Below are 11,229 nucleotides of genomic sequence, written 5' to 3'. Positions count from 1 at the left end.
GTAAGTTTTGTTTCCAGGTATTTTCATGAACATTCAGCTGATCTGCAATTATATAAATATATACAAAAATATATTAAAAAATGCTACATTCCCAAAGACAAAGCTGCAAGATATTTATTTTTGATTTCTTGAGTGATCTCTATGTCAATTTTGTGCTGAGACAGAACAAGCATGCTTGGCGACTAGGATGCCCTACTTACCCAGAGAGTAAATTCTGCCAATAGCACTAGATGCTATTGGACCATGGAAAGATAAATCTCTAAATAAGAAAAGGAGGTTCATCTTCCAGGTTCATACAATACATGGGCTCTCACTTTCTATAAATGCTACAAACTGCTACGGTTTGGTTAAGTTGCAGTAACTCACATGAGCCAGTACAGAGGGCAGGAAGGATAGTCTAATAGGCATTATCTATCTCGGATTTCTATGTGGGCACATCGCTGGAGAGTTGTGCTAGAAACCTTGAGATTGCTTGTGCAGCCTTGCAGAACTGCAGAGACACCAGCTTGGGTCTGCACACATACACATGTACAACAGAAACATCAAGTTTGCTATGAATGGGGAATGAATAGGCCTATGTGGGTGCAGAAGCACTGGAAGGAAGAAATTGCAGAAGAAAGGATATAAAGATGTCACCTATATCAGCAGGTGATCGAGTTCCCAGCACATGTAGATTCTCAGGGCTCCCAGAATGGGAAAACAAAGGACAGACCACAGAATCAAGCCACGAAGAGATGATGGAGGGTTGGAGATAAAAAAGCACCAGCTAAGGAGACAGAAGACAATGTGCTCTGGGATAAGGATGTAGAGTGTGGGGGCCCAGGCCATGTTCTCCTCAATCCCTTCATTGAGGGGAACAGACTCAGCTGGAGATGATGCATCCAGTGGATCCATACCTGGCTGAAGCTACAGAGCGAGCTATGGCTTCTACGAATGTGGGATGAGGAACAAGAACTGCTGAGCAGAAACAGGATCCATCTGATGAAGCAGCGCAAAAGTGTTTGCAAAGAGCTTTGCTAACATAGTGAAGGCAAACATCACACCTACCTTCAAAAAGGGCAAGAAAAAGGCTTCAGGGAACTACAAGCTGCTCAGCTTTAGCTCAATCCCTGTCAGAGCTATGGAACAATTCCTCTTGGAAACCATTTCCAACCAAATGAAAGACAAGAGGTTGATTTGGAACAGCCAGTATGGATTTGCCAACATAAGTTGTGAGCAAACGGTGTCTGAACAACTCGATTGCCTTCGCTGATGAAGTGACTTGCTTGGCCGATAAGAGAAAAGCGGTGGACATTGAATACTTTGACTTCAGCAGGGCCTGTGACACTGTCTCCCACTGTATGCTCGAAGCCCAAAGAGTGAGACATGAACTGGATAAATGGATCAGAATGTGAGTGGAAAATGGGCTGGATGGTCAGGTTCCAAGGACTGTGATCAGTGGGAACAGGTTACTAGTGACATCCCTCAGGGATCGGTACTAAGGCCAGTACAGTTTAGTGTCTTTATTAATGACATGGACAATGGATGAGTTCACTCTCTCAAATTTGCAGACCACAGCAGGGTTGCTGTCCAAAGGGACTTCAGCAGCCTGGAAAAATGGGCTACGGGTATCTTCTGAAGTTGAATGAAGACAAAAGTTAAGTCCTGCACCTGGAACAGTATATACCCATGCAACAGGACAGGTTGGGGGAGAACTGAAAGGATGCAGCTTTGCAGGGAAGGGCCTGACACCAACCTGAATATTACGGATGCACGCAGGTCAGGGTGGGGGGAGTGTGTACTGCCACACTGATGTAGCAGCATGCTCTTACAGAAAACAAAACCCAGGTTGTATTAGCAAGAGGAAAGCCAGCAGGGTGGGAGAAGTGATCTCCCCCTCTGTTCAGCATTTGTGAGACCACACTGGGAGTACTGTGTCTAGTCTGGGGTCTCCCAGTACAAGAAAGACATTGACCAAGTGGAGAGAATTCAGGGGAGAGGTCAGGGGATGATCAGGAGCCTGGAGCCCGTGATGTGCAAGGAGAGGCTGCAGGAGATCCATTTGTTCAGCCTGCAGAAGAGGAAGCTTCAGGAGTGATCTTACTGACCTGTAGTTACTTGGCAGGATGGTATAGAGAAAGCAAAGCCAGACTCTTCTCAGAGGTGCATGGTTCTAGGACAAGATGGGTATGTGGCTAAAGGATACAAGTTGCAGCACAGGAAATGCTGATTAGATATTAGGAGAGACATTTTTTACCATGAGAGTGGTTCACTATTGCAACAGGTTGCCCTGAGAAGCTGTGGACTCTCCAACATTTGAGATATCCAGAACCCAGCTGGACAAGGCCCTGAGCAACCTGCTCCAAGTTTGCTCTGCTTTGAGTGGGAGGATGGGCTAGATGTCTTCCAGAGGTCCCTTCCAACCTAAATTATTCCTTAATTTATTTATAATTTCTCATGCCTTGAGAAAGTTCTGATGACTCACAGAAGTGGGACAGGATGGAGACACAAAAGATCAGTCTCTTTCAGTGTCAGAAGGGTACAAAAGCCATATTCAATAACTAGCACATGGTTGCCAAGACAAGAACCTAGGTGATGTGATATGGACTAACCAGTGGGCAATCCCAGTCCACCATGTCCTTGCAAGAAGTCCTGTCTGGTACCACTTGGATACATGCATCTTGGTGCTTGTGAATTTTGGGTTAAGAATACGTTAGCGCGAGTGAAAATGGGTCTGTTTTAAAATTAAATCATCTTCCCATACCTGCCTCTAACCTTGCTACCTTTTTTGCAGTATTAACTGCTACAAAAGCAGGGCAACCAGGTGTGAGGGGCACTACTTGAACAGCTCAAGTACAGGTCTGTGCTGACACAGGTCAGACCTACTGCTATCCTGCTGAGCCCCAGCTTGAGAACTCTGCTCTGCCCATCCCAATACACACTCCCTCCATTCAGCAGTGCTGTGTTATTTCTAAGGAAGGGTAAACAAAGAAGGTCTCCAAAACAGACAGCGCATAATCATGCTTTCTTGATTGAAATATTTATTGTCCCTTGGCATTTCTAAGCCAAGCAAAAGGCTTTCTTATTGGTGTTTACACAGCTTCTTATATAAGTATATACATTACATTTAAATAATAGTAATAATAATAATAAACCCCTCTGTAAAATGCTTGGCTCTAATCTTTTCACAGAAAATAAAACAGAGGGATGGTTCATTTTCAGATGCAAAGCTTAATCATTGGCTTTTATAGGAGTTGAGTGCAGGTTTGACTTATGAAGGCCACAGAATTAAGCTTTAAAGAAAATTTAAATTATTTTGGGGACTAACCCATTCCACCTCATCATTCATGCTATTTTGCATCTTGGAGCTTTGACCAATGATACACCCCCCCAACCAAATTAAATAATTTGTAGTAGTAGCAAGCTGCCAGTTTCAAAGTCAAAGTACTTGAGAAGACTCTTGACTTCCCAAACAAAATGCTTTAGGTGGGGACTTCCAGTGCAAGAGATCTGAAAAGACTTCATATCAGAGCCCTATGGAACCTGTCAAATCTCTCAATAAAGCAACTCCATTGAAGAAGAAGAAAGGTGAAAAAGGCAGTGATCAGAGTAGTGGTGGTGAGTAGTGCAGGTCCCCCATTTGTTGGGGAGAGAAACAGCAAAGGAAGAAGAGTACAGACAGGGGATGGACACAGGATTTGGGAAAAAAATGAGAAAGAAGGAATGCCAGAAGTGAAGATGACTTCAAAAACTTCCTGTGATGTTGGGTGTCCATTAAAATATCTGGAGATATACACAACCATGCTGGTAAGTAATCTGTCTATTTAACTGCTTGCAGTTCTTCCTATTTTTTTTTTCTCTTTAACTATGGCAGAAAACAGAAACTGATGCAAATGCTGACACTAAATTATTTCTCTCTTCCCACACATAAACACGCTCGTGACACTTTGCCGCTGACACTCTCTTAGCAGTGCTTAGAGAGAAGCTGATTAACCAGGCAAACAGGAGATGTCTAAGAGCTTTATAACTCACCTGAAGAGAGGGGAGGACATTCTGCAAGCTCTTATTTGTTATCTGAGGCAGGCTGCTTTCAAGGGGGAGAGGGTTTGCAGCATCTGCAACCAAACCATGCTTTGCTTGACCTTCCAGATGTGGGAGGGAAAGAACACCACGACTGACTTTCTAAATAGAAAGCACAAGCAAATATTACATAACGACCTAGCAAGCAATTCTGTGTCACACCCTCGAAAAACAGAGGGATTGAAAACCTTGGAAAATCTGTGTGCTTCACTTCTGACACCTAATGGCGAAGGGGAAAAGAGCAGATACTCAACGGCAGCTCCTAGTTGTACTAATGGGCAGGAGGAGTTTGTCCAGGCAATCGGGCAGCCTGGCACATTTTAGGGCATGAAAGTTTCCCCACAAGAACACCTCCATCCAGCATCAGGGCAGTGACTGCTCCAGCTGGAAAAGGTGGATGGGCTTGGAAACCAAACAGCCGTTCCAGGCAGCAGGACTCCTTTGAGTGGGGAAAGTAAAGCATGTGTAAGGTAATAAGCAGGCAGGAATTATAAATGGCAGGCAATATCATTAGCTATTCCCAGTGGTGGAAGAGAAATTGGGACTGGACTGCTGCCAAACACCAGGGGTGGAGACAGTGGGAGGGTCTTCCCTGCACTGGTTTCCCAATATTCCCCCCCCACCCCCTTTCCCATGGAGTTCACTTTGACCAGGGCCCTTTTTGCACTCCGTGTTAGTGAGGAAAAGGCAAGCTCTGTGCAAACGTTACTGAAAAATAAATGCTTATACTCATTTGAAAACTCCAGGATTATTAGTCCTTTCTTTAAACTTCTCCCGTTTGTTATTTGAAAACATTTCTGTGCCACTCAAACTCAGTCATTTAAGGATGTGGCTTTATGAATGTTTGGACCTCTAATATTCTTGGATATCTAAAGTGAGAAAAATCACACTCTTAGCAGTAAAGAAAATTTTCAAGGTAGACTATTTCTTTGGCAAATAATAAAAAAAATTATTTGAAATAGATCAACTATGCACTATCAAATGCGGAACAAGGTCCAGACAGTTAAGGCTGCAACCCATAGAAGCCAGTGAAATTTTTGCATGGGGGAAGGATAGAAACATATTTGTCAAGCTTTTGACAACAAAGGAAAGGTTTGATATTTTCTCAAAAAGTAAAGGAGCAAAGCTCTCAATCCAACCAACTTGAATGAATAAGTTTTCTTTTCCAATACTACGGAAAAGTCTTTAAAACCTTAGAATAGAGATTCCAGTGGACTTTCTATGAAAGCTTCAAGAAAGAAAAGTGGCTAGGCAGAAGAAATGCCTCAAATGCTGCTGAAGAGCTAGCAAAAACAAAATACTCGCAGGCACTTGGGACAGTCATACAGCTACAGTGGAAATGGAAGAGGACAGGGAGTAAAGGACTTCCCTCTGCTCAGGTTCATTTATTATAAGGGATCTCTTAGAAGACGAGCATTCAGATATTTTTAAAGTCAGCTAAAGAGTCACGTACCTGATGGAAGACTCTGTTGGATCCCAGATGATCTCTCTCTTGAACAGTCAGTTGAGACTGAGAAAATGCATCCACGTGGGAAGACTGCAAACATGAAATGATGCTTTAATAAAAATTATTCTGGAAAAAAAAAAATCCTGAAATCTCTGTATGGTTTCTGTGTTTCTTTCCTTTGCAGCAATGTCTGTGCCAACACAGCGTATGAGAGAAGACCACAAAAGCTGCTGAAAATGCGCTACGCTCTAGCAATTCCTTTCCCAGTTGAACAGCTGTTTTGTGGGCAGGTGCAGAGAGAGCTTGCTTTGCTTATTATGCCTCTCAGCATGCTTGATATGCCCATGTGGTCAGCGGAGGGGAAGGGAGGGCCCTTGCTATCCCTAAATATGTGCTCGAAAGCTGACAGTGATTGTGCTTGGAAGGACAGCATTAAACTGCCTCATGTGGTAGATTGTGACCCCATCCATTGTTAATTAACCAGCATTAAACTGGTTCAAGTTGTAGCACAGATTTTATGAAAACACAAATCAATGTTTAAATTTACTGAGATATGGAAAAAAAATCCATTGGTTTCAGTGGACAGATAATATTAGCAACAAATACAAAAAAAGAAACATGGGGAAAGTGCTAAAGGGCTCATAATTTTTAGGATTTTGCTGGTGCTTTCAGCATTTTTTTTATAAAGATAAACATGATAAGTAGCACTGTACATTTCTGTCCAAAAACAGACTGCAGGGAATTCCAGCAATCTTTACAATAATTTAGATACTGAAAACTCTGTGGCTAAAGCAGCTTGGAGCTCTGCTCTATAGGCTGGAGTGAACCCCACTGGGTTTGGTCAAAAGTGCTCCCTGGTCCCTGGGCTCTGAGACACAATGTCGTTCCACTCATAGTCAAAAACATTCTTTATCCAAGTGGAGACATCAGTTCCACTATAGAAGTTCTGAAGTTGTAGAACAGCAATATTTTCTCTAGAAGCAGAGGAACTTGGAGCAGGGAACTTCAGAGTTTCAAAATAACATATTTGCAGCCAAAACTATCTTATGGATGTGAGCTGCAGATTAAAAATACTTAAATAAAGCAGCGTGGCATTCCTCATTATCTGTTTTGCAGCCAGGGCTTCCATGGCCTGTACCTATCACACAGTCTTAAATGGGCAGAGCACCTGCTGATGCTAATGTCTTTGCTCTTTGCAATGACTTTTAGCCTATGCAGTGCCAGTATCAGTGCCAGGGGATCACTTTTTAAAGGGCTTCATAATGGACTTCAGTTAGTCCACATGAAAATACGTCTGCATACTGGAGGAGTATGCTTAATGTGTTTTGTACTGGCTAGTGCCATAAAAATCTGCCGGGATGCAGCCTAGCCACACTGGAAGGGCCTCTCTCTGCGCCTGAAAGAAGGGACAACTCCGATTAGACTGCTGCCTCTGGGCCAATATGCTGCATATATATGGAGGAGCTGTAGTGGGTGACATATACAGTGACCTCAATATATCCAAGGCACATCGGCATTGCTACAAAGGGGCAGCTCAAGCTGAAGATACCTGTACAATGGCTCTGAGACATCCTGCTCTGTGAGTATGGAATAGGTGCTTAGGGAGGCTGTGGGATCTCCATCCTTGGAGATGAGGTTACATTAGAGACCTCTAGAAGACACTTCCAAACTAAAGATGGAGAAAAAACTCTATGTGCAAATCTACCTGATCACATGAAGGAAGTGCTGCCCTTTGACATACAGGTTCAACTGTCCCACTGTCAACCATGAAGACACCACTAAAGCTGGGCAGACCAGCTACAAACTGCCCTTTGGACAACTGTGCTGTTAGTGCCCATGGCAGGTATTTTCTCTTTCTTTTCATTTGAGAAGTCGGGAGAAAAAAAACAACCAAACACAAATAAGTCCTTCTGCAAGCTTAAAGGGTAAACTTCAGATTCAGAACAAGCTGAGAACAACAGCTCTAGGTTTAGCCTTATTATGCTAATTGGGTGCAGTTTCAGAGGAAAGGCCATGGATATCTGTGGAGCAGAGGAGAATATTAGGAAAGGGAAAGGTACTAAGACCTGTCTTTGCAGGACATAGTAATTCCCATCTTTGGAACTGGAGATCAGCTGGCTAGGGGTAAGGGATTATGTGCTGTAAATCCAAAACATCCCCAGAGCCACCACAACAAATGCTCCCAGAAGACAACCACTGGATTACTGCATCCTACACATGACTGTCCTAGAGCATGATGTACTTTGCCCATTGCACCAAATGTCCTTGTGGTCACTGTCCTTCAGTGTGAATTTGCATAGATGATCTATGGAAAACCCAGTGCCAGAGTATTTTTGCAGACAAACACTTCACATGCAAACTACGTATCCTGCATTTCAACGGAGACTCACATTTGTTATGAAGGTGAGTCTAGGATCCACATTCGTAACTCTACTAGATATATCAACCCAGCTCTTAATAAGACTATTCATTTTAGTGCATGCTATACTTTTTCTCACACTTCATCTATACTTTACTCCCAGCTACTTTTATTTTTCAGTTTCTGAAACAGATTAAAACATTATACTCCATTTAAAGGCAGTTTCTTAACCACTTTGTGCTTTTCTAACTACAAGTCAATATAAAGCCGGAATTTTAGAGACAGCTATCACTGAAAACCAATGAAACAGTGGACTTCCCATACCTGTACAGACTACAGTCTTCACTCCAAAATGTCGTTTTCTTAGCAATACTTTTAAAAGGCTATGCAATGATGTTTATATTACTAAATATCAATTTCAAAATGTATTGTATTTGCTAATAGAGTATGGACCATTCCCCAAATGTCTTTAAAACTCAGCAAGACCTAAGGAAGCAGGTGAGTGAGCTCCAGGATGTGCTGCCAGAATTTGGAATCCATTTAATTTCCATTCACTGGGGAAAGATTAACAAGATTCTGAGATGGGCATTTCTCCTTTTACACTGCAAAAGCAAAATCAGTCCACCAGCCCATGGCTGTGCCTTTTTTTAATCATGGAAATTTGTGATTCTCTTTGTCTCTCTTTCTAAAAACCTACTTATTAAGGGTTTATAGTTCTTCAGTGCTCTTTGGGAAATTTATTCAAACCACCTTAAAATCAATAACTGATCAACCCTCATAACATTCCCCAAATAGGTAGATACCATAATCTGTTGTCCATGAAAAATGATCTGTGCCTACAACAGTCCTGCTGGTGGCTGAATGGGGAGCAGGTGGACTGATCAGTTAGTCCACAACAGTGACTTATTTGACGGTCTTGATCCAGATGACCCATCAGCTGCTACTCTAGCAAAATCCTATACATCTAGTATGGGAACTACAGCTGAGCTGTTGTGACTGGTTTAATTCTGGCAGATGCACTCTAAAGAAAAACTGCAGCAACTGTTACTATTCCACTCCATTTCACTCCTGGCTGTCCCACTCTTATAGCACTCAGCCTGCCCTACAGCTCCAATATTGCACTTCAATCCCAAACTATCATGTCCTGCTTTCCAGCCCTTCAAATCATGCATTACCTTGCTAATTCCCGTTATCACTCAAGAAACAGAACAATGTCCTCATTCACTACCTGGTCTGCAGTCATAAAGAGTTTTAGATACTGAGCATACAGCATTCTGCAAAATCAGAAATTGTGACACATTTTCATAATTCCCCAAATTGTCAGCTTATTTTTTTCCAGTTCCCATAGGAATCAGAAATGAGATAGAATTTTAGAAATGACAAAATACACAACTATATAACACATAGATTCCATTGTCTCCTCATTTAAATGGGCACTTTCTTCTCTCTGTCCTCTATCAAAACTGAATAAAGCCTGTAGAATGCAATGTAGGTGTTAAATCATGCAATATATTAAAAAGCCATAGCAAATGCAGTCTCACTCTCTCAAAATACAGTAGGAACATAAAACATTTTCCCCACCTTGTCAACTATTTCTGTCAGCATAACTGCAAGAGCCGTTAACTGCAGGATGAAGGTTGTTTATTCCATTCGGTGAATGCATTTCAGGAAGCCCACCTTCATCTAGTCAGAGCATAGCAGGATCAGTTTCATACACAGTACCCTGATCAGAAAAAAATGGATAACCCTTCTGCTTGGCTTCAGATTTAAATTTTTGTCCCGGAAATATGCCAGTGACTATTAGCTGCTCTAGTATTCTTTTGGTGGCCATCTGTTCCCTTTCTCAGCCTCCTTCTAGCCAAATATAATTTTCCATATTTATCATGGCAAGTCAGTAATAAGAAAGACAAATATAACAGGATTGGCTGTTCTCCTTGCCGGCTCAGTCTGTTCTTTCTCGCTGAGCTCATGTGCTTGTGAAACCAAAAAACACTTGAACTTGTATTTTTTCAAAACCTGTCACACTGACCTTGCTATACAGTGAGTAAAATCTATTCACCAAGACTGCCCGCCTGGAAAATGAAAATAAATTACTACCTCAAGGGTTGATTTCTCATTGGACATTATGTGTCATTTACCGAGGACCAAACTGTGGCACCTTGGTCTGTGGTTCTTGTTGGCATGAGTGCAGAGCTGCTCTGCCCTGTGAGATACTGAGGCTTTCATTTTGGTGAGGACAGTGAGAGAGAGCTTAGCTGCCGGCCTGTCTTTCCTTTTCCTCTTCTGGGTGTTGTGCGTGTGTGATGGAGCACTGATGGAGGCGTCCCTATCCCCCCACCATCTTAGGGGAATATCTAAAACCGAAAATAAAGTGTGCTCTCCTCCTTCATACAGCCAAGGAATGGCATGTTCCTGCTGGTCTTAAATCTGTCGACAACCCAGAATAGTTCTACTTTCACTCAGAAACCAGGGTTTTCAAAGAAGAAATACATGCTCACCCCCAGAAGCTATTCTAGAAGGCCGTCACTTTTACTGATGCTCCTGGAACGAGCACCACTTTTCACAGTGTGGTCACAGGACAAACAGCCGTTCTTTGGCATTCATGCTGGGCCACGCAATAGGTCCCTTGCCTAATATCATTGCTGAGGCGCACCATCCGAAAAGTCACATCACCCCCATTTCCATCACTCCCCCTTTTCCATTCTTTCAAGCGTGGCAACTCTCTAGTCAACAAATCCTCCCCAGTATTACACCTCACATACAAGAGAAACTTCTCATTCTCTAGCCAAATACCCATTCAGACTGTCATGCCAGCAGGGCTGGTTCAGCCCTGGGAATGCATGGAGATGCCATGAGCTGGAATACAAATTAAACAGCACAAACATGCATCAATTGTATTTAAGTTAAATCACTCCCACACAAACATATACAGACAAATGAGCATGTGCGAGCACATACAGCTAGTTACACTCCAACTCCTCTCTCCTACAAGTATATTAAGCATTTCTGAGCAATCTTCACCAAGGTCCACAAGAAGGGATTTAACTAAGGTAGTGCATAGCATATATTCTAACTGTGAAAATCTAGATTTGTGATACTGGAAATTATCAGTGCAGTCCACTCTTGATATTACATTTATGTACTACATAGATGAGGAAGGACCGCAATCACTACTGGCACTTGCTAATAGCACTCAGTGTTCTTCTTTCGACCAGCTGTGCTAGGTATGTGAGGTGGGGTACGTGACAGAAAGCTGCACACTGCATTCCCTCTGGCTTGTTGTCATGCAGCCATTCTTTTAATTAGAAGCTTTATAATACAGCTTTACGTAGCTCCACAACCCTCTGGGACATACCTTTCCTTC

The 11,229-nt window shown here is 42.5% G+C and overlaps 1 protein-coding gene across 1 annotated transcript in view; it reads right to left on the bottom strand.

Annotated features, from left to right (window-relative positions):
- Positions 1 to 9,470, bottom strand: part of DYRK4 (dual-specificity tyrosine-(Y)-phosphorylation regulated kinase 4) — a 25,913-nt gene extending 16,443 nt beyond the window's left edge. Inside the window, exons 1-3 of the mRNA XM_010575344.1 lie at positions 9,447 to 9,470; positions 5,513 to 5,596; positions 4,012 to 4,161 (exon numbers count right to left, since the gene is read on the bottom strand). Coding sequence (XP_010573646.1) covers positions 4,012 to 4,161; positions 5,513 to 5,596; positions 9,447 to 9,470 — 258 coding nt within the window. The remainder of the gene's footprint in view (positions 1 to 4,011; positions 4,162 to 5,512; positions 5,597 to 9,446) is intronic.
- Between the last annotated feature and the right edge of the window lie 1,759 nt (positions 9,471 to 11,229).

Source organism: Haliaeetus leucocephalus, unplaced genomic scaffold (assembly GCF_000737465.1).
Source record: "Haliaeetus leucocephalus isolate CR32 unplaced genomic scaffold, Haliaeetus_leucocephalus-4.0 Scaffold473, whole genome shotgun sequence".
Classification (NCBI taxonomy): domain Eukaryota; kingdom Metazoa; phylum Chordata; class Aves; order Accipitriformes; family Accipitridae; genus Haliaeetus; species Haliaeetus leucocephalus.
This window is presented reverse-complemented; position numbering and strand designations above follow the sequence as displayed.